This window comes from Clupea harengus, chromosome 11 (genome assembly GCF_900700415.2).
Source record: "Clupea harengus chromosome 11, Ch_v2.0.2, whole genome shotgun sequence".
NCBI classification, from domain to species: Eukaryota; Metazoa; Chordata; class Actinopteri; order Clupeiformes; family Clupeidae; genus Clupea; species Clupea harengus.
This window is the reverse complement of record NC_045162.1, coordinates 26,522,824-26,546,928: the sequence shown is the minus strand read 5'-3', so window position 1 is coordinate 26,546,928 and position 24,105 is coordinate 26,522,824. Positions and strand designations below refer to the sequence as shown.

General features: G+C 43.5%; 1 protein-coding gene across 2 annotated transcripts in view; it reads right to left on the bottom strand.

Moving 5' to 3' along the window:
• LOC105893984 (myelin basic protein) overlaps positions 1–22,999 on the bottom strand; it is a 39,997-nt gene extending 16,998 nt beyond the window's left edge. Inside the window, exons 1-3 of one of the 2 annotated variants that reach the window (XM_031576588.2) lie at positions 22,701–22,999; positions 12,492–12,550; positions 975–1,038 (exon numbers count right to left, since the gene is read on the bottom strand). In XM_031576588.2, coding sequence (XP_031432448.1) covers positions 975–1,038; positions 12,492–12,536 — 109 coding nt within the window. In that variant the 5' untranslated portion in view covers positions 12,537–12,550; positions 22,701–22,999. The remainder of the gene's footprint in view (positions 1–974; positions 1,039–12,491; positions 12,551–22,700) is intronic. The other variant, XM_012820457.3, reaches the window with a different exon arrangement.
• Between the last annotated feature and the right edge of the window lie 1,106 nt (positions 23,000–24,105).

Sequence of the window (24,105 nt, the reverse complement as noted above, 5' to 3'; positions counted from 1 at the left end):
CCTTGCTCACAGGGATTCCTGGTAAGTACCTGGTTTCCAATGGAACGCAAACCCTCCGATTAACCTTCTGCACACTTTTTTCTCATCTGTATCCTTTTATAGCCGCTTTTAACAATTACAGATAAATGTGCCTTGGATTCTTTGAATTTAAAAAGGTACTTTTTAAAAAAAAAATAAGCTCCTTGTTTACCATGCTTTCAGGGTCATATTTGTACTCGGCGACACTTGCGTAAATGCCTCAATTTTCCCACAATGCATCTCCCCTGGTCTAGGGAAAGAAACATGGCGTTCTACAAACACCCGGGATGGCATCATTGAGACGACTTATTAACAAATCCCCTTATCTACGTAAGGGAATGAGGATGATGCATCTCTCACATCCTCTCACAGATCTGCCTAGTGTGTGAACACCATCGTCTGTCCGCTAAGTGCCCAGTAACCCGGGAGAGAGCGACAGCAAAAGGGGCCTTTAGAGAGAAAGACGAGAGCTCGCAACCCCACCCTACACGATGTGGGGTTATCGCCTCCTCAATGGACCGTCTCATCATGGATGGATAAACGGCCGGCGGAGTCCAGGGGCTCTGGCCAGAGGAGTCGAGAAGAGAGGAGAAGGAAACTGACCAATGCCCTCCTCTGTTGAGGGGAGATAATGCAGCCGGGGCCCTGCACAGCCTTTCCTCTCCTTAGGGGTTTCTCATCGGCCCCTTATAGAATACAGCAGTATGTGACAAGCACATGGACAGTTATATGTGCTCTGAGAGGCTTTTTTTATTTCTTCTTTTTTCATAATAATGATAGATAGATAGATAGATAGATAGATAGAAAGAAAGATAGATACTTTATTTATCCTGAGGGAAATTTAGGAGTGAACTTAGAATGTATTTACTGTGTCTATATCCCAGCATGACTATTCTCCACAATCATTGGGTGCTGTCGCACAGTAGTTTTTAAAGATTGAAAAAAGCTCGTCTTACCAAAAACTTCATCATGGGACTCCATCTCAGTTGTATTTTGGCCTTCTGGTTGTGGTTCGGGATCCTTGAGAGAAAGAGAGAGAGAGAGAGAGAGAGAGAGAGAGAGAGAGAGAGAGAGAGAGAGAGAGGAATAAGGCATAAATAACAGGAAGGAGAGGTGCCATGGCAACAGTGAGGACATTTTATTAGCTGGCGCAAACCTCTGAATATGTGGATGCCGCAATTAGTTGTGTTACCGTGGCTGCATTAGCCTGGGACAAAAGGCAAGCAAATACACTGTCTCTGGAACAAAAGATTAATACTAAAAGCTTTCCTTAATGTATCACCCATCACCTCTACTTTTACAACCAACTCATGACTGTCTATGGCAAGGCGTGTGTGTGTGTGTGTGTGTGTGTGTGTGTGTGTGTGTGTGTGTGTGTGTGTATGTGTGTGTGTGTGTGTGTGTGTGTGTGAGTGTTAGGGATGAGCGTTAGGGATGAGCATCACTGAGGCTGATGCGATATGCATCTTGATGCATTGCCAATGATCCGACGATACATTAACACATTCGACACAGTTTGAGTCAACCCAATAATACAATCCAATGCAATATGATGGGAAGCAAAATAATATGATGATATGCAATTCAATATGGTACAGTCAAAATTATTTAATTTCTTTGGTTCTTCTTAAGCAGACATAAATTCATCATAAATGAACATAAGTGTCATTTTACTAGCGAAAAATGTTAAGTAAAAAGTTTGGTAAATTAAAATTGATGTGCAACCAAGAACTGCCATTCAATTGTAATGAAACTTTGCACAAAGATAAAAAAAACAACCACATTTCAGTATATTTTTTAACAGTATGCATTTCGTGCAGTACGCTGCATTTCGTGAATAGGTCCACCATAGAGATAAGATGTTGTTCAGTGATGAAGGTCTTTGGTGCCGCAGGTGGTTGTCAAGCTTCTGATCATTTAGCTGATGGCTTGTACTTGACATACTGCTAAATATCAGCTGACTTACTGCCGTTGTTTTCTGCAATTCAGAAAAGTCGTAATCCCCCTGATCGCCTGTCTTCACTACCATAGACAGGAGTTACAGAGTCAACGGGAGATCAATATTTTATCATAAATCCCGGTTAGATTTTACTATCTTACCTCTTCTTATATAGTAGCGTTAGTTGCCCGATCTGCTGGGCTAACTCGCAGAGTGAACTTAATGCTGACATCCAACATTGTTATCTGGCGACATCCAATACTTTTATTTAGGCTGTAAATAATTCACGGTGTCGGTGGTTTCTTCATTTGTAAACATTAGTGTGGCTTCTTAATGCTGGCATCGAGAACTTGCAGCAGTCAGCCATGCTGACACAATCACACTAATGACACTGAAGAAGGGCAACAGTGTGATTGCTTATGCCATTGATTGAGGGATCACACTTACCAAAAAAAGTCAACAAGATAATATCTCTTTCCATCATCAGCACCGATCTGATATGACGCGAAAAAAGAGAGGATGGAAAAATCAGGATTAAAAGAAAGAGAGAAAAAGAAGAGTGTGTGAATAATCACCCAGGTCCGTCTCCTGATAACTAATGATACCACATCCTGTCCCCCATCCCGCAGGCCACGCCTCAGAAGGCACACCATCAGCTTACACAAAAGCCTCTGATTACATGAGAGTGAGGCCGTCTGGAGCTCTGCTCTGGAGGCTCCCTGGAGGGAGGCTCTTCCCATTGCCCTGGGAGGGGGATCTTTGCTTCAGAGAGAAAGCCTTCCATGCCCTGACATTTAAAAAAAAAAAAAAATAATAATAATCCTAGTGACAGGGCAAGAAAACAGGGCTGTCGGCTATCTTAGCGCTAGGCTAGCAGATGCTAATGCGGACTCAAGCTGCTTCCCCTTTGCTCGCTTCCTGAAGAGCTGGATGTGCAGGCAATCAAGAGTGCATTCAAACCCTCCTGTTGATCTCGATCATCCGGGAACATCATTCATCATATTTTCTTTTGTATTTGAGCTGTCAATGGGCTCAGGGTTATTCATGTCATTTAACTTCAGGAGCACAAAGAAGCAAAGGCCGATTTAGCAGGAAAAAAGATACAGTACGGATTTGAATGGTGAATAAAAAAGGCGTACAAAAGAAACAGGCAACAGACAAGAGATGAACAGCTCAGCTTGTTTTGATGTCGCCACTTTCACCTGCGAGGGGCCATTACACACCAGTTGTGTCGTGTGTGCATGACGCCTATGTTTCTAAACTGCTGGAGCTCGCGTGCGTGTGTGTGTTCTTTCACACCGCCGAGGTTTCTGCTGCGGTGCTGCTGCTACTGCCAGCCCTATCTTTCGACATTGGGGTTGCCTTTGATGATCGCCATCAATATACAATGAGTTTGGGATCACCCGTCACTGACGAGAGGTCCGAAAAGTGAAGACCAGAAAGTCGACCAATTCTAACCAGAAAGCAGTCACTTGACAAGAAAGTCTTTACCCTTGTTCAAAGTGCGTAAAGGAGGGCACAGAAAACTACTGCCTACATTGCCTACTGCCATGCTCACTACTTAGCCTACATTGGGTTTCTGCTATGACATTTGATACACCTGAGACGCAAGTCTCACGCACGCAGTGGCTCGATACGTGACGCAACTGGTGTGAAACGGCCCTGCAACATTCAGTGCTAAATCGCACAGAAACGCCAACCTCACGTCTTCCTCGGTGCACACCTTCAAGACACAGTCGATCATTTGGCTGTACTTTGAACACGAGCTAGGCGTTGTGCTCAAAACATTCGGAGCCATTTAGGGAGAAGCAAGATGTCTGTGTTCCAATTGCCCAGGCTGGGCTTTACTCCCTCTCTCTTAAGCGGTCAGGTCCAGCTCCCCGAGGAGAGGAGCCATGGCCACTTGTGCACAAATCCACACAGCCCCTCATCCCCTCACACAGCCCTCATCCCCTCACACAGCCCTCATCCCCTCACACAGCAGGATGTGCTCCAACCACAAATGAAATTCATTGGCAGGCTTGAGTTGAAACAACATAACAAACAAAAGAAACAAAAAAGAACAAAGAAAGAGAGAGAGAGAGAGAGAGAAACAGAGAGTCTAATTACAAGCCCTGGATGATGTCATTTGCACACAGGTGTTTGAAAGACAAATGAGCTACAGAAGTGGATTTAATGGAAGACAAAAAATGGCAAAGGGGCACACAGGGCATAACACACACACTTCAGCTCTCTCACACACTCACTCACCTGTTCCAAACATGATTTTACAAGCTTTAAAAACATTCTAAGGGAATACACAGCATGAGTGTTTGGTACAGGCACCACGCTGCCTGGAGGATCTCATTACACTTATCACAGCAGTAGGCTCCACCAACAGAGAAAGCCCTGGCCAAAACCAGTAAAACAAATAGGCATTATATTTGATATTTTATATATATTTTATATATATAAATATATATATACATATACATACAGTACATACACGCACACGCGCGCACACACACACACACACACAGAATGTGAGTTGAGATGCTTAATCACAATGAATAAAACATCTGTTTGCCAGTGAAGCCTCAAGACATAGACTCAGGCTCCCTCGTCTGGAGTGTGGCTAGTTGTCTCTGTCAGGGCTCCACTCCCTCCAACACTATCTGATACACTAAATCCCTCTGCAGTCTGATCCCACTGGATTTAGTCAGAGCAACAAAAAGTCAAAGTGAAAATCAAGTAACTAGTCACACTTCAATCTTTCAGTGAGAGTGAACATAATTACTGCGCATGATAATATACTCGATTAAAAGTGAAAGATGAAAATTAATTTTGCCAGGGAAAAAAAAGCAATTTGGCTCTGCAAATCTCCATAATAATATGTGAATGGATTGCAGTTGTTGATGAATGCAACTTTTGTAATGGCAATGGCCTGAACTTTAATCACTAGATTATCTATCAGTAAGGTCCTAATGAGTTATTTATTCAGTTATTTCAGGTCTTGTGTGGCCTCACATTGTGTAGATGGTCTGATATGTGCTCTAAAATACATCCACAGTGCAACACTGCAAGACTGTGAGGTTGAGGTTGAGTACAATGACAAGATGACAAGATAAGGTCATTTTAGTAATACAAAGGGAAAGATGTTAAAATCCCTGTGCTATTGATTACACACCAGGGTGCACTACAACCATCATATCCATACTTAACAACAAAAACAACAACAAAGCATTTCGTAAGCCTTTCACTGGGGTTGTCAAGTGGGAACCTTCCTTCCTCAGTGTTTCATTGAATTAGGCCCACAATCCCTCCATATGGTTCAACAGTGGTGTCTGGCATTCCAGACCCACCCCCTCCCCCCACGCTCACGATGGGATAGGACTTATGTCAACACCAGAGACAACAGACACACCTCAAATGGGGGCGGCAGTGGTACAGGAGGTAGAGAAGTCGTTTAGTAATCAGAAGGTTGCTAGTTCGATTCCCTGTCGAAGTGTCCTTGAGCAAGGCACTGAACCCCTAATTGCTCCTGATGTGCAGTGTGCCATCAGTGTAAATGTAAAATGTGTATACATTGTAAGTCGCACATATGTAAGTCGCTTTGGATAAAGGCGTCTGCTAAATGACTAAATGTAAATATTACTAAGAGACTTCCCCACAACAACCATGACTGAATACCAGTCCAACAGGGTTCTTCAGCAATACTTAAGCCCATCTGCTGGTGGCTCTAAGTATGGCCCCTTTCAGCTATACCCACTGATGCAGGCTCTAGATATGCCAAAAAAACAGAAGATATTGCAAAGTATGCCAGCATGCCAACTTCCAGAACATCTTGTGACAGCAGGCTTTTAGGCTTTTTCATGTAATAAAGGTTCATTCACATGTCTCTAAGTAGTGTGTGAGCACCTCAGCCATAACCACTGGCTCCTCGAGCACTCGAGTCTTGTGTGTGTTTGCCAACCTTGTTCCCTTGCTTCTGCAACCAGGTCAGCATACGCATGCTTCTTCCTTTCAAAGACTTCCTCAATCACATCTTCAAGCGGAATTGTTAACTCAATAAATGAAACAATGTGCTCACACTCAGAATATTACACCATGTATGGTTTCATAGCAGTCACAACAACATACTGTGGAACTGGAAGTTACCTTCCGACATCAGCCAGCAGTCTCCAATCCTGCACCATTCCCCATTTGTCAGTACTGTGAACGTGCCTGGTGTCCACATTTCTGCCCCTCTCGCACATAACAAATTCTACTGTCCCTGTCGTTAACTGGCCAAGAGTTAACCTCACCTTGTTTATTCTGTCTCAACGTGAGGTGACCCTGGGTCAAGCTCATTTTACCACCAGGCAGAATATGTTTAAAATGAACACCCATACACAACTTGCAGCTTCTGTCTTCTTCACCCACCCATTGACTTCAGGTTCTGCAGAGATAGGAGGACATCACAAGTAGCTCCATCAATTAATTGAATGCAGGTGGCATCCATAGCCCACTATTTCCTCCGGCTGATTTTCCTTTTCTCAAATGTATTCCAATTCATCCATTTACTTTGTTTTACTTTTACTTCTTGTTTGTGAAAAAAAGCTGGTTACCATCTGCCTCCTCTCTGGTGACGTAGCCTTACTCCACGCTTTCCAACTGTCCCCTGTCCAAACCCTGCTCCTCCACTCTGTGCCTGCCCAATGATTACATTTACATTTAGTCATTTAGCAGACGCTTTTATCCAAAGCGACTTACATATGTGCGACTTACAATGTATACACATTTTACATTTACACTGATGGCACACTGCACATCAGGAGCAATTAGGGGTTCAGTGCCTTGCTCAAGGACACTTCGACAGGGAATCGAACTAGCAACCTTCTGATTACTAAACAACTTCTTTACCTCCTGTACCACTGCCGCCCCCATGATATATCTATGTCTCCTTGTCCAGGTGCACAGAAGCCCCCCAGTGCCACCACACTAAAGAAGATCTTTCCTTTCGCATTAACAATCCATTGAAATTGGCCTAAGGTTCTTCTCCTTTGGAATGATATTCCAGATTTTCAACCTAACCGCTACATCCTTAACATCGTTTTTTTTTCTCAATCACTATAAACTTTTTTTCTCAATCACCATAAGCTTTTTTTCTCAATCACCATAAGCTTTTTTCTCAATCACCATAAACCTTTTTCTCCATCACCATAAGCTTTTTTTCTCAATCACCATAAGCTTTTTTTCTCAATCACCATAAGCTTTGTTAGATAATTCAAGCATCAGGTGCTCGTTTATAGACCCGATAAGGTACCCCATTAGGGCCTGTAAAAGATACCAGGGAGGAAGGTTTATACCTGTCTGAACCTTATGGGACAGTAAAATGTATTAGAGTGGTCAATGTTGCTCCAGTAAGTTATTAAATTACCTGCAATATTGTCAAGCAGTATAAGCTAGTGGTAATGTAATGGCATGGCACACAGGGAGAATGAATGAACAGTTTAGGAATACATTAAACTGCACGCTTAAATGTTGTAACATCAGTCAAACTGAATGTAATGTAAAAACACAAATGAACAAGTATAACTGTATATAATAAAAATTGAATAAACTGATTGGATACCAACTAGACCAAATACACTTAAATGGCCAAATATACTTGAAAAACCTGAATTCAAACCCATTCTACGCATCTGCCACATCTGCCTCCAAATACAGGCTAGGACAGAGGTGTCAAGGACGCTAATTAGCATCAGACTAAAGTGAGACTCTTGGTCAAAAACACAACTAAGCACAGATACTTAAGATTGCCACGAATTAGATGGACATTACCATGATCAGACTGCTACCCATAGTGTAAAGATCAATTCAGGACTAAACATGGATATGACAGGGTGGGGAGGGTGCACACACAATGCAGGGACCACCTTCTCCTTCACAGCAGGTGGTGGAGCTTTGTGGGGGTTGCTGCCTCAGCATACAATGCCTACAATGCCCCGTCCTCTGTTGTGAGATGAGGGAGAGGTCAAACTGTCATTTGTCCCTTAGGGCAGACTTTGGGCATCTGGGTGTCAACAACAACGCACAACCTCTAGCACATCCCTCCACCTTGGCAGGCCACCATCCATTGGGGAACTTTCAACTGGAAGAATCTCTGCCATTTAACACAAGATCCACATTCCTCTGATTGTCACCCGTTGAAGATACACCTCCAAGGTCCTCTTTCAACTCTCAAACTTCCTGTTTTTTCTTTAAAAATGTAAATGGTTCCTTATAGAATGCAGCCCTAGCTTGTTCTTTCTACTTTCTTCTTCATCTGAGGAGCTCCGACCGTCCTTAGCGTAGTCAGTCTACTCTTCACTTCTGCCTGTGGTACACTAACACCTTCTCTCTGTTCATCAGCTGCTCGTTTCCATTGCTTCTTCAGCTGCCTCCTCTCACAAATCAGCCTTTCTGTTTCAGCCTCTTGGCTTGACTTGGCTTGACCTTGCTCCATATCTTTTAATGCCATAATTATAGATGACTTCACCCATGCAATTCCATTTATTCTCAGCTGTTCCCCTCAATCTGTCCAAAGTTATTTTTGAAATCATCATTGACGCAAACCCATTAATTGACTTCAGAAGCCCCTGGTCATCTAACCTGGTTTAGATGTCCACCTGTCCACTACACGTTTCCTTTTAAGTCTGCTTGATTTGTCCTTGCTGTTCAACAGCTTCACGATGTCCGCCATTCTGTGCAAGTGTGCCAGGTCCACCTTCCGTTGTAGCAGACGTACTGACATCCTGTGGTCTTTGGTACTTAACCCACTGCTGGAGTTGGAACAACTTCTGACATTAATATTCTGAGTCAAAATATGCGCTACAACACCACTCTCTCTTTCCCGCCAGAGGCCAGAGGATGACTACACAAAGGTGACTCACCACGAAGATCAACCACTCTTCACCTTTCCCTTAGTGAGCTCTTGTTTATCAAAGTCAAAAGACGCTGTGCCCTGGGCCTTATTGTCCACCAGCACTGGATTGTCCAAGGAGCTCCTGTGGAGGTGGGAACAGAGGCTCATCCCTCTCCTGTCTGCCTGTCCCCTCTAACGAGACCTGTTGATTTCTAGAAGTGTCCATCACACTGTGCTGAAGGTGCTATAGAAAAGGTTGTGAGCTCCAGAGTGCTCTCTTTATCTTTCTTTCTCTCTATCTATCTGTCTGTCTGTCTATCTACACGCCACTAAGTATCCCCCGGTCTACCCCCAAAGGTGTCGTATCAAAGTTATGACCTTCGGAGTGCTGTCAGTGACTCTTAAGTCAAACTAAAACAACGTAGGGAACTTACCTCACAGCTCTCTGTGAGTAGAGGCTGATGGGTGTTGACAGGGTGTTTGAATTCATCTGAAACAAATGAGTTCTCATCACAGCTGAACAACAAATAAGATACGCTCCCATTTGATGACACATCTGTAATGAAAAATAGATGTGTCGGTGAAAGAGATAAACGATTTTTTAACAGAAATAAAATGACCCTCATTTATCAGATTGTCTTTCCCTGTGTTTGTGCACGTAGAGCAAAGAGGGCATGTGAGGGTGAAGCTTCAAGAGCAAGTGATGGCGGGGGGGGGGGGGGGGGGGGTCCTCACACCTGGACAGCCCTCATACCTACCTATCTGCACCTGGGAGAGAAGCCAGGAGACAAGTGGGGTTCGGGCAGCTGACGGCAACAAGAGCATGACCTCATTATGATGCCGGAGGCAGCTCATACTATTCTACACCCCACACTCTTTCACCCTTTCTCCCCCTCTCTTTCTCTCCCACCCTCTCTCTCTCTCTCCCCTATTCACCCCTATAAATATGAATAGTCGAGGATAGAGAGGTTAGGGCGTAGAGTCAGGGCCTCCGAACAATGTGCTAAAATGACTGCCGCCACGCCGGCGCTATCCCCATTTTAATGGCTCTGCTATTTTCTCCAACTTAGCGAGGGAGGCATCTGCAAACTGACTTGGGCAAGGCAAGGAGGCTAATTATCTGTCATCATTAAAGTACATTACCCTTCCATGCTGGCGGGAACAAATGGGTGAGATATAATTTCTGGGGTGCTAAAAAAAAAGCGAACAAGGGATCTGAATAAGAATAAAAAAAGAAACTCGAGACTTAATCACTCTATTATCATTCAATTAACAGTCCCATCTTGTTATCACCCACTTGAAGTCAAGATGCTCGGAGTCGTCCTGACCTGACTTGGTAATGCAAAAACGGTGTCTGTTCTTCTTCTTCTTCTTTAGAAGAGAGTAGCCCCTGTTAGCCAATCTCTCGAGTAGAGACATGGAAAACTACACAAAGACATTACACCTAACTGTGAGGGTGACCTACATACTTGTGGCACAGGAACCTCCACATTGCAGATCTAAAGAGCACCGAGTTGTTCGCCTTAGTGTGGGTAATACAAGCGTGTGGGCTAGGTGTCCCCAAAAAACACAGCAGTCATCCTCCCAGCTGTCACTGCTTGCTTATCCTCATTTCGCCCCCACACCGCAGCAGAAGGGGCTTGCTCCGGCACAGATGGCAAAAACAACTGGCGTAACTGCTGACTTAGCTTGTACAACACCTCAAGCTAAGCCGACATCCTAAAACAAAGGCTTACCGTCACCCGCCCCGGCAATATATGAACCTGGCTCTCTCCGGGAAAAGCCCAGGGAGTCGTCTTTGGCACTGTGGCATTAGACCCACTGGGCTGTTCTTGAAAGACAGGGCTTTTCCGATAAGGTAAACATGGGGCAATGCACCCGTCGGCTCTTTTGCTCCTCCATGACCAATGGATGCTGTTGTAGTGTGTGTGAGGAGTAATGTGACAGCTTTGTCAAACATCACATAGACTTGTTTTAAAATGTACTTTCATTGACTTAAGATGAAAGAGGAAACCGACGATGACAAGCCAACTGTTGAAGAGGAGAAATCCTTATGTAAGCTTCTCCATATACGTTTCACACTCTAAAACAAAGTCTTTCCAAAACACAAGACTCTAAATGCTGCTCCATGGTAAAGACCAAACCAAACCTCATGGAACCAACATTTTTACAAATGTCTGCAATAACCGGACATGGGTTAGACGCCCACCCCTGCTTCTCCATTGACGACACACAATGAAAAGAGAACTCTGTGCAATTGGAGGTTCCATAAGACATAAGAGACATGGGTTGAAAGGTAAGAGAGGTATAACAGCCAGTGGGATTGAATGACTATCATTAAGCATCACATATTGCCATGGCAACAAAGCAGGAACGAGTGTGGATTACACTGATGTGAACATACGGACCTAAATCCTATGTCACAACTATGTATTCTCAGCATACTTATACTATACTATTATATTATAATATAAATATACTATTAAATGGGACTATGCTATAGTTACAACACTATAATCAGCATCCAACAAAACATCATACTGTGTCTTTTTAGTACCACTGCTGGTCTCAAACATATTAAAGAATTAAAGGTAGGATCTTATTTCATTAAAATAAACCATATATTAAAAATCACAATGGAACAGTCAGCATATGTGTAGATAGATATCATCCACGAATTAAAGATATTACCGGTCACAATCAGGAACATTCTCCTCCCGCCCTATGACCATGTTCTTTCAGACTCTCGGGAATCAAAACTGACGGAGTCTGTGGGGTGATCAATTGCATGCGAGTGAAATGTCAGAGAACTGTGCTGACAGATGGATATGTGACTGTGAGAATAGATGAGAATTCTCCCTCAAGAATATCTCTTTCTTTTGCAGGCGGACTCCCTGCATGTGTGGCTGCTCTCGGCGGCCCTGAGATTATTATCACTGCACTGCTCGCTGGGATGGCTCTCCTCCCCATCCACACAGACATGGCCGCCTAAGTAGCACTAATGAAGCGGTGCTTGGCAACACTCATAAAGGCCTAATGCAGTCGATGAACAGGCCTGGGTGATTTCACCCAGCCCTGACACTGCATCACTCCCGCTTATAAAACTGAGCCTGACCCGAGGACTCGCAGAGCGATGGGGGAAGGGGGATGCGGGTGGGGGAAGGAGACATCAACAGAGAAGGAGAATGAAAGACAGAGGGGGAGAAAAAACCGTGAGAAAGAAAGAGTAATGTAGAGTCCAGAAAGAGTGAGTGTGAGAGAGAAATGTAGTGTAGGCTACTAAGTTAGACTTCTTTGGTATGGATTTTAATTCCATTTGGCACTCGAACACTATGTCTGTCCCCCAACTCAGAACAGAACAAATGGTCGATCCAGTCTACCCATAGAGTCTACAATACGTAACCAAATGCAAAGGTCTCACCAAAGTTACGACACGCACCCAAACTTGAAACTTAAAATGAGACTGTGGAATGACTGATGCATAACTGAAAATGTACTGACATTTCTGCAAAAGGCACTGAAAGCAACCCACACATACACACATGCAAAGACATAGAATGGGATGAAAGTTCACTCTTGAAAAGTATGAAGGTGTTTTGAGCAGGTCCTTCCTGCAGAGTACGGTTGATGTAACTGAGGTTAACACCCACACACAAACTCAGGCCTTACCATGGTCTCTGTTTGCTGCTCTCGCTTTGCCAGGTGCTGTCCCATACTCTCAACACAAACTACAGGAAGAGGAAAGAAGAGACAGAGATTAGAAACGGCTTCTAACCCCGTCTTAACTGGGAGAAATCGTGAAAACATTCCTTAAGCAGAAACTGTGAAAAAGACATATTTTGATGACTAAAGATGGAGAAAATTAGGCTTTTTTTTATGCAACGTGAGGGAACATGAGTGTGAAACACCGCCATGACGAATCTGGTTTTGTTAAGCACATGGGGATGTTTGAGTCACGTTGAAGCAATTAGGAGAATGTTAATTCAAAATGGAACCACAAAAAGAGTTGTCCACTACAGCTACAGTTTTTTTTTCTTTCTTTCTGAACAACAGCTTCCATCAGAAGTGACTCATACCCTCAGCATGATGGTCCATTTAGCCTTACAGTGACCAGCGGATAGGTCCCTACAGGAGCCAGACTCTAAACCAGGATCCCGTCAAGCACGTCAAACAAGGTAGCCATTTGAGTCGGAAAAACAAGCAAACAACACAGATTCCAATAATGTTTTGCTTTGGTTGTTCTTTCCCCTAAAAATTGTCGGAACATCACTTTACATGTTTGCTTTGCCTGTAGGCAAACCACCATGATTCCACAAAAAGTCTTTTTTAGATGTGACTGGTGTACAGACTGTGACAAGACAGAACCTCGAAAGGCTGAAACTCAGGATGCCAGCCACAGGAATCACATGGAAAGTGATTACGAAACTTGAAAATGTGTCCCGACTTGCACTTAGGCAGTGGATCATGCTACCTGCCTTCACAAGAACATCTGAAGGAAGTGAGCATTACTCCGAGTGATGCAAGTACAGTATGTCTCTCTCAAGCACCCCGCCTCTGTACCCAACCCCACATGGGCAGAGAAAAAGAACACCAAGTCATGGTGGCAATGATGCTGATGGGCTATGACACGGAAAGAAAGAGAGAAAGAAAGAGAGAAAGAAAGCAAGCATTAAAACAAATAGATTGAGGGCCAGGGGCCTCAAATCCAGAAACTCAACTAACCCAACTGTCCTTTGAGCAAACAGCCTGTGGTGGTTGGACACATAACTATTCTTGCATATTTCTGGGACGATGGTCAGAAAATAAAATGAATACATACATTTGGCATTTAAATGAAATAGAAAAGGAAGTGAGCCAAACTAAATGCCTTGACTGGCCCAGTGGAATATGTAATAGATAGCCCAAATGAAAAGACATTAAATCACACTGCCATTTCATTTCATGGCTGAGGGATTTATACGCTCCATACACTAACTGCCTCTTAAGAGAAAACAAAGACGTAGTCACACCAATTACGGAAATAGAGTTACATCACACCTTCAAAGCATAATGCAGGTTTCCGGGCTCCTCCATCTCTCATGACAAAACATCACGTTTACAATTAGGCCCTAGACAGCTACAGCACCATGCGTGGCAACCATTTAGCAGCCGCACTCAACTGAACTCCATCCTGTTCACTGCATCTTGTCGTAAAGGCCAAGCCAATATAACAGGCTGATGAAAGGAAATGACGATCTACATTAAATCAAATCGAAAGGGCAGTCTTCCTTTAAGAAATAAAATTAGGGAGAGCAGGGGCACTGATGTAAACAAACTCTCCCCTGGGCTCAGAACAAAATTCAATCCGGCAAAACGGCACCGCGATCACACCGCAAGCCCCGAGGTAAATGTCGGAACCGTGCTGATGAAACCTCTCCCGCTGCGCGTAGCTATTAAAAGCAAAAAAACACGTCTCCCAACACAACTGATTTAGATAGCGCACCTCAGCGTATCTGTTCAGGACAAGGTGATTAAAAGGGACGTAGCTTGCGCCGTATGAGGTATTATTCAATAAAGCTCAGGGCTCTGGGGAGAAGCACAAAGCACAGATACATCCACATTGGAGAACCAGAACATCCCTAGTGTCTCGTTATGGTTAAAAAAAAAACGACACCAATTTTCCTTAACAGCAGACAGAGTGTTAGACTTTTTTTGATTGCACCAGGAGCGAACATCCTGTGGCAATGAGAACCTGAAAGTCGAGATCTATTCATGTGAGGTGTTGACAGAAACTGACACAGGGCACCGTGTCCATAGTTAACTACCCACTAACCCTATATATTTTGCTATGGTATCAACACATACGCACATGAGGGCAAATAAAATGAAAGGTGTTTGTTGATAGTAGCAATAACAGAAACCACACTAAAAAGCAAGTTGCACCAACCGTAAAGCTGAGCAAAGAGATATGTTTTGTTTACAGAGTAAAGATCAGAGTATGACTATTTAAAGATCAAAATATTATAACTGCAAGCTTCGCCTCACTGAAACCTTATAATTATAATAACTCCAAACCCTTGCACATAGAAAACCAGATCATGTTTTGTTTTTTGTATTTTTTTTCTCAGACCACAAACCTTCCAACCTGACCATTTCAGTTTAAACTCCGACTCACATTCCCTCCCCCTGTCCAACACAATTGGTGGGTTGGGGCTCACAAATATGAGGGTATAAAACTCACTCACATATTCTTTATCAGGTACGTGAGATTAAAAGCAAAAAAAGGGAAAAAACAATGAGTTCCTGCAGAGGTGCGGGGTTGAATGGAAACTATTTCACCGGTGCCTCTATATAGGGAAGAAAAATGTGTTAACACACCTTTGGAAGAAATTACACCCTACCTTCAACTGCCAGCGTGGCAGATATGGATTTGATCTATAGGTGCATGTTCCCTGCATGTGTGTGAGTCTGCCAATATATATGTGTGATTCTGTTCTCTTCGTCCTCTCGCTCACTCTGTCTGTGTGTGTGTGTGTGTGTGTGTGTGTGTGTGTGTGTGTGTGTGTGTGTGTGTTTGAATCCCTCTGAGAAACAGGAGGAAAGGACAATTTTCCTCATAAAAGATAAGCTTACAGGTATGTGCTAGCAGTGTAAAGAGGGCAACTGCAAGAGGGAAAAGCAACACAAATTCCCAAGGAGAGAGAGAGTTCGGCATGTTTAGGCAAGCTCAATGCCAGAATTCCAGCGGAAAGCCCACTGATTGCCCACTGATTGAGCTCTGAGAGATTTGCTTTCCCAATAGTGGAAAGCTTGACATTTTCCATACAATATCGATGTACAAAATTGATGTAGCAGTGCAGTGCTAATTTACTAACAGATTTGCTATACTAATTTCTGTAATATATATTTGGCTGACATCACATACCCACAGCCCAAGCAGACACAAGCACACTAAACCTACAGTGCTACAATCCAGAGGATCAAACTCATATTATTATGGCCCAGAGGTCGTAGAAATGACCTTTGCGAATACTGCGAACCACCTTGGCAAGCTTTTGGTATTCCAAGAATGACAAGCTTTGTGCGAAGAGTGAGTACTGTTTCCCTTCCACTGACCTTGGTGCAATCACTCTCCACCTTCTCAGTAACTGAGAACGCAGCAAGTCTCTGGCTGTTAAAGTGAGCCTATGCTTCCACATCGAAACCAATCTCATACACTGATTAGAGTAACTGTCAAATACTTAAATGTAAATCGAAAGGGGAAAATGTCTACAACATCAGAGGATGCTTTGAGGTGTACTTCACGTTTGGTGTGAGAGGTACTCGAAGGGGAGTGGGATTCATGAAAAGAAATGTTGTGTCAACGCTAGGAGAGATGACACACAACAGCACGGAGATCGTGCACAGGCTTGAGGCTGTTGCGTCACACACACACACGCCCTGAAGAGGGGGGAAGAGATACGACAACACATCTTAAAGCAAATGAAGGCTCAGCCATCTCAGAGCAACAAAAGACTTGAGGGGTGCTCATTCCACCCCTCCATGCTTTCTTTCATAATCAATGTGTCACAGGCACACATGTATGCAGAGACACACACACACACACACACACACACACACACACACACACACACTCACACACAAATATATCCACGACACAATCAAGAGAGGTTTTGAAGTCACCATAGAAGATGACTGTACAGGAGAGATTTCAGAAACAGAGAGGTACACAGAGAGGGATACAGACAAACGACAAGATTCCAACCCTAATGAAGGGTGAAAAGAGAGGAAAGATAACAGGAAGCGGCTGGAGAACCACATCAGTTGACAGAGGGAGATAACAAGAGGGATGAGTTGAGAAGCACATACAGGAAAAAAAAAAGAGACACACAAGCACACACACACACACGCGCACACACACACACTTGCAAAGACACGCGGGATCACTCAGAACCCTAGGCTGTTGCGCTCGGCGCGCCTCCCAAATTGGACATATGCCTCATCAACACAAACGAGTTATTTCATTTATTCTGGCCTGCCCTACTTGTGGGATTGCCGTCTCCCACCCCCGACTGCGGGACTCAAACAACTACTACAACAACAACAACAACAAAATCTCATTAATCCAAACCGTTTGAAACATGGCAATCAAGACCGCATTGTTAACACCGTGGTCACCCTTATCCACAGCTCATCAAAAAAAAAAAACACTAACTGCCATCAGACACTGCCCCTCACAGCACGAGAGAGCAATCCTGCTGTGATTATTAAAAATGGATGTCAATCGCTGTGTACACTGCTCTTAGATAATATTTCGAAAGCCCATTGATTAATCTGACCCGGCTCGACGTCCTCCCTCCCGGTACTTCCCCGGCTTCCTCAGAAGGACCTGAGGCTACGGCTGTTCCGCTCTTGACGCGTATTAACAATATGGTTAGCCACGCTCCGCAGTCCCACAGCCTAATACACACCAGGCCCTCCACTAATCTCTTGCATGCCATTGAATACATTGCTCCAATGGATAACACTGACAGAATTATGGGTTTGTGGCCACCGATGAATGTTCCAGAGGTCTCTCACACACACACAACACAGTGGAAACCACTAAATGCTTATGATCAGCCACGTTCCTATGCAATCTGTTTCCCAATGTCCAGTTCCAAGTCACAAACTCCTTCTCGCTGGGGAGAGAGATATTCGTGATGTATTGAGAGCAAACAGCAGCACCCAGGAAAGCATACAATACTAACGCCACCCCTCCCCTCCTTCAAGACCAGCTGGCGGATTATGGAGTAACAGATGCCGGAACTTTCCAATCTGCATTGCAAATCCCAAAAGCTAGAGTTCACAAAACTCTTGGGCACAAAAGTCACTGTTTTTAAAGGTACCTGAGGCTTTCCAAATCAGAGAAATGTAGTATAAAGCTTATCTGCACTGGAAGCCTGAATTTGAAATGAATATCACTGATGCAATTTCCGCAGCAGGATAAAAGGTAACACCGACTGCTGATAAAACTGAAATAGATAACGCTGTAATATGATCAGTGTAGCTTGTAGGAATGTATCTAATCTTGGGGATGTACTGCAGATTATCTGACACCAAGTACAAACATTGGGTAAAGGTATGAAGGAGAAGGATTGTGAATCTGTAAAAGTGGGAATATAACATTAAGGCAGGTTTAGACTGTGACTGTTGCCTGTTGGAAACTTAAGTTCGCTGTAGAAGAAATATGGCATAATCATCCAATATGAGCTCAAATGGTGGTCTTTAAATGTTCAATTCAGCAACTGAAAAGACGGCACATTTAGGGCCTCTGCGGGCAATTCAATTCACTTTAAATCAATTTTATCTATATAGCGCCAAAACAATACAATTGTCTCACTGTGCTTTACAGAGCCCAGGGCCTGAAACCTCCTTAGAGCAAGCATAATGCTGCACATAAGGAGGGCCGAAAAGTCAGTCAAAAGTCAGCCTATGATTAAACTCTGTCACTGTGAGAAAATCTGGATGAAATGTTCTCTGTTTCTGTGACTACAAACCACTTCTACAAGGACACCTAATGTGAGTGATACAAGCTAAATTACGTTTGTGAGGCCTCCTGCGAGGATTCCTTAGACTTCCTTTATGTGTCAAACATAAATCACACAGCATGATAATTCAAACGAGATTCATTCTGCACAAAGCAGCACACAATAAACAAGAGCGCCGCTGTCACAGTTTGCACAAGGCTGACAGTAAGACATGTTACATTATTTATGACAACCATCAATTATGAAGAGTACCAAGTAAAGTAAGTACATAAATAAATTAGTACATTAATCAGAAGACACAAATATGCATTGCCCATAGTATGCTTGTCCATAGAATAAAAGGGAGGGATGAAATATATGTCCTTTAAGAGAGTTCAGGCTGGGGACAGTGAGGAGGAACACAACAGACAACAGGTCATTCCATACATACGTATAATCACAACATGGACACTCTGGACATTAGTCAGTTCTGTTGACAGCTCAGTAACTCTCTTAAATATTAAATAAAATCCACAGTGAACAAAACAAACATAATAAAATAAAAATGGAATTCTGCTAAATTAGATGGAAGATAATGGAATAAGACTGAGTGAGGCAAAGAAGGCACAGTGCAGCTCATAAGTGTGTGTGTGTGTGTGTGTGTGTGTGTGTGTGTGTGTGTGTGTGTGTGTGTCTGTGTGTCTGTGTGTCTGTGTGTGTCTCTGTGTGTGTGTGTGTGTGTGTGTGTGTCACCTCAGCAACTAGTCCTGACTCTTAAGCCTAGCTACCAGGCTGATTACTGCTACAACTCCTCTGGACCACGTCACCACACAGAGGTCAGTGTGTCACTGCTCTCTCCAAGGTGCTGAAGAAGTCACACTTATAGTCACTCTGCACACAGTCACTTCGGGCCACCTTCTCCAAGAACCTCTCCCTTCCACCCCCACAAAAGACATCTGCAAGCCATGTCCAGTATAAGCACACACATGCACAGCTCTTGCTCCAGTCCATGAATGATGCCAACACAAAGGCGCACACTCACACACACAATAAGAGTACAGGAGCGCTATGAATAAGTTCCTATGGACCAGTCGGCCATGGTGCTGATGTCGCATGGTCTCTCCATCGGCCGGAGCTGACTGTCGTCCTTGTGGACGGACAAACGCGTCATTCCTCCCTCCAGCTGCTCAGACTCACTCACCACTGCTGCTACTGTGCAAGGCTTACATAATGCCTGCACAGTCAGGCGCTATGAGCCCGCTATGGACACTGTCACTGGGGCGGGCGGGCGGGCAGGCAGGGGGATGGGTGGGGGGGGGGGGGGGGGGGGGGGGGGGGGGTTGGGTGTCCACATCTGTCTCAGGAGCTGGAATAACATCTGGTGCACAGTCATCAGGAGGAGGAGGAGATGGTGGGAAGCCAGTGGAGTGAAGCGGGAAAGGAGGACATTTTTCTTCCCTGTTGTCCATCGTATTTGATTGTTTGCTTCCATCTCATCTATTTCGATTCCCTGTTTTATTTCTGATTATCGATAACACACTCACAGTATAGACATCAACTGCTGACTGCTTCAGGACCGTGAGTGAGAGAAAAAACAAGGTGCCTGAGCAAGTGGTTGCGTGCCACACTTGAATCATCAGCGCCGGCCAAACTCTGGCTTGCTGCAATCAAATTTTTTTTCTCGCAATATCACGGGCTGTCAGTGATGATTACACCACTCTCTAGAGCCAGACACAGCAGCTCCCAACAGGCTCTGAGACTCTGTGCTAAAAACACCACATTTGCTCCAGTTTGAGCTATAGAAGCCCTGTTTACCATAACCACTGTGTTATCAAGCCACATCAACTGTGATTAAACAAGAAGCTTGATGTGGCTGGTGGTTGAAGAAAGGGATGCTGCGATCTGTGCTAAGGAAATATTAATAACTTTTTGAAGCAGATTAAAGAGCTTATTGCTTTGACTGAACACAGTATGATTCACAATGAGAGTGATCAACCAGAAAATGAATCTGCTATTTCAGGTGGCATCTGACTATAAAAAAAAGGAGGGAATTCCATTAACAAACGACAGCATAATTGGCGATATTTCCTTGACATTTAAGACAGAGAGCGGCTGATTACTCCTTCCTCTGGGAGAAACACACACACACACACACACACACACACACCCTTTCTGTAATTATGCATTAGGCCTTGGGAAAGTGTTGATATTACTCATCACGGATTACACAAATACAGGCACCAGGAGGCTGGTCCTGTAAGCCTTACATTTCAACTTGGCTCTGGTTGTTGTAGAGCCCATCCCTCCCATCTGCTCTCGGTACGGTTTTCTATGTTCCTGGCAAGCGAGACTCAACAACACAGGCAGTCCCTTGATTGTTGGACGGGTAGAAATCCACTGATAGTACAAACACCTGCCCTTCCTGCCCCCTCCTGCGACCTCTTCTTCCGCAGACCGAAAATGATGCATGAAGGAAATGACACAAGAGGAGGCTGCTCTGGGCACTCTGAAAGGGTTGACTAACCTCACTGACTCACCTGCAGGCTGAAACTTGCATGAACACACACACACACACACACACACACACACACACACACACACACACACACACACATTTCCACAAACCTTGATCTACATACAATTCCCCTATCAGTGTTGTCTTAGAGTCTATCCAGCTCTATAAGGCATTTATATGATGAGTACCACATGCACCAGCAAGTTCAAAAGGAGTTTAAGCATTTCTTATCTTAGAAGTGAACATTTGGATCCTTGGATTAGCCCATATCTCTCACATTTTTGGCTATTTTCATCACATTTGTGACAAACAAAAACTCCACGGAGCTATGACCTGTGCGTTTCAGGTGACGTCTAACACTGTGTGCCTTGGGGGTGTGGCCTATGACTGAGTTAGTTAGATTTGTTCAGACTTCTAAAGAAGGAAGCGGTCACAAGTGGGTGCTAGCAGAACAAACAAGTCATACTTTTTTCCCCCTCATACCCTGATAAGCTATTCTTTCCTGAATGCCATTGGGAACAAGTGTATGCAGGAAGAGGTGTGTAGCAGGAAGTTATGTGAAATCACATTCCTTTCGCCAATCGAACTCTTCTTTCTTGCTTAAGCTGCGTAGGATCCTTCCATCACACAATGTGTGGGCAGTAACACTCACCGTCACTTACTGCCAGATCCTTCTGCTCACATGTCAAAGGTTGATTGGTCTTAAGAGTGATTTCTAAGCTGATGTATTTATCAATGATTGATTGACATAATGTGATCAGAAAAATATCAAGATACTGAAACTTCAGCAGCAAAATAGCTTAATATAACAACAAAGTGCAGGACCATGTTTTGTATGCATAATAATGCTTGTGGTCTAGCAGGCAACCTGCAGTATAAGCATTTGCGTGTGCGTGTGCGTGTGTGTGTGTGTATAAGTGTAGGTGTGTTGCCCCCGCCCCCCCTTTCTCTGTTCAATCCACAACTTTCTGCCCTCAGTGGAAAAACATAGCTATTGGTGGTGACATATCTGAACAGCTGAACTGAACACTAAAGCGTCTCCCAACAGACTGTGAACTACACATACACATACCTCAATTTTGACATGTATTTTCAAATGTATTTATTTAAGTGGTTACTTTGCTTTAGGGGTTCGAAAAAAGTGTCGTTTTTTTGGCAAACCATACAAACTTCAATGAAGGCAAGCAGACACGCGCGTGCACTTCTCAGACAGACGTGGTTAAAGGCGGAAGCTGACAGCGGTCATTCAAATTTGTCACGCATAAAATAGTCTAACAACCTATGGTTTATTGTGAATTGCTCCCCGAGGTATTTGCAAACTCACCAAGCCTCACATTTCTGATCCATGTTAATAACGTGTTATATGCTGCACGATGGCCAAATAGCCTATGACACAACTCCAGCATAGAAAAGAAACAGATGTAGTAGCCTATGAAAAAAAATGTGAACTTATTCTCCAACACAATGTAAACGTAAGAGCAATATGTTCGAATGATGATCCCTGTAAGTGTGCGTAAACATTGTAGGTTGCCTGGCTGGCATGCCAGGAAGCAGAGTAGAAACATTTGTTTTTCTTCAGCGATCAACCTGCCGTGACTAGGCGTTGGAATTCCACCCATAGCTGAAAAAGTGATTGGAACCTTGCAATCTGATAAATAAACCTACAAGACGTTTGTACAATTTAACTTATATTATTAGGGAGCTGACAACACTGAAGACACTGTACATTCGACTGGCTTCTAGGCTATAGTAGCTACTACTACGTCTGTATATGCTCACTATAAATGTAAAGCCACTACGCGTAGCCTACGTTATTTTATGCACCTGAAACTGTGTTTAGTTTTGGTATCGACAGTAGGCAGGTTCGTTACATACCCCAGTGTGTTTGGATGGATCAAATTCATCCACGACTCTTTAAACAGCAGTGATTTCGTTGCGGTATAGGCTGTCCTCTCTCGCTTGCGTTGGATGCTGCGATGGAAACCTTATATTTTTAATTACAGACGCTATAATTATTGTGCTCTATTCGATCGTCTTCGTTTAGATTCATGGACATGTCTCTTCACTTCCTGTTTTTAGGTCGTGATGTTTCTGTGGGGTGGGGTTTGTACTCCGTGGGCAAAAGAACGAGCTCGCACACGTTGAAGTTATCGTAACCTTATCTGTGTCACGAGACCAGCGCAAGATTTCTCTATACAGAACCGCGACTTGTTTACATAATAGCCTTCTCCTTGGGCATGGTTGACCGAGCAAGTTGTGATTAATAAGCAAGAAATCATCAAATGAAAAAAAAATCGATCTGTATTAATATATGTAGGCTAAATTCATTATATGCATTATATTTATGGTTTAGAGTAGACAATATCGTTAAACCTATTGGCGTATCGATGCAATGTTTAAGCTGTTACAAATTAAATGCATTTAGTGCTTATTTGTATGGAGAAAATGTGCATTAGCTACACTGAAAAATAACCTGTGGTTGTTGACAATTACTGTGAAATTTGGTATATCTACCAAAACACAAGAGTGGCGCCGTGCCCATTGACTCAGAGTGGGCACGTGGCCACTCAACGTAATAAATAAATAAATACATACATAAATAAACATTGAATTGTGGCTATAATGTCCTAACGTCATAGTAAATGGTAAAGGATGGATTTTTATCCATACATCTTGTCTCCTCGGATAGCCATCGAGACCCATTCACACAGGCAACAATTAAGGGTTCTCATTTTGTTATCCGACAGTTTAATAGAGATTATATAGCTCAAAATTATTGATAAATTGGGTAGTATAATTGAAGGATAGTATGATAAACAACCATTAGTTGACCGCAATTTCTCCTCAGGCAAATTGGCCTACGTGTGAACAGGCTATGTAGCTACTATCTCGGCAACGTTGCATTTTCGCTCACAAAATAGCCTAGTTTGTCTCTGGAATAACAATTCAATATATCGTTAATAGTAGCCTATGGGGTTGCTAGTTAAACTGATGTGTATGTGTGTGCACTTTTAATAAGCTATATGGTATCCAGTGGTGTCGTTTTATGACTGGCCGCACATCTCAAAGTAATATATTAGCCCCGGAGCAATCCGATCATGCATTAAAGGCCCCCCAGGTTGCCACTTTGTTACTGGGATTCTGTTTTTAAAGGTTGTAACAGTGATGTCAGCTTTCTTTCTTTCTGTTGATAACCATTGTTTATACTTCACTGTTCAATAAAACGGATAAAATAAGTAGCCTGCTTTATTTCTCTTCAGATGATGGTGACTCTATAGTC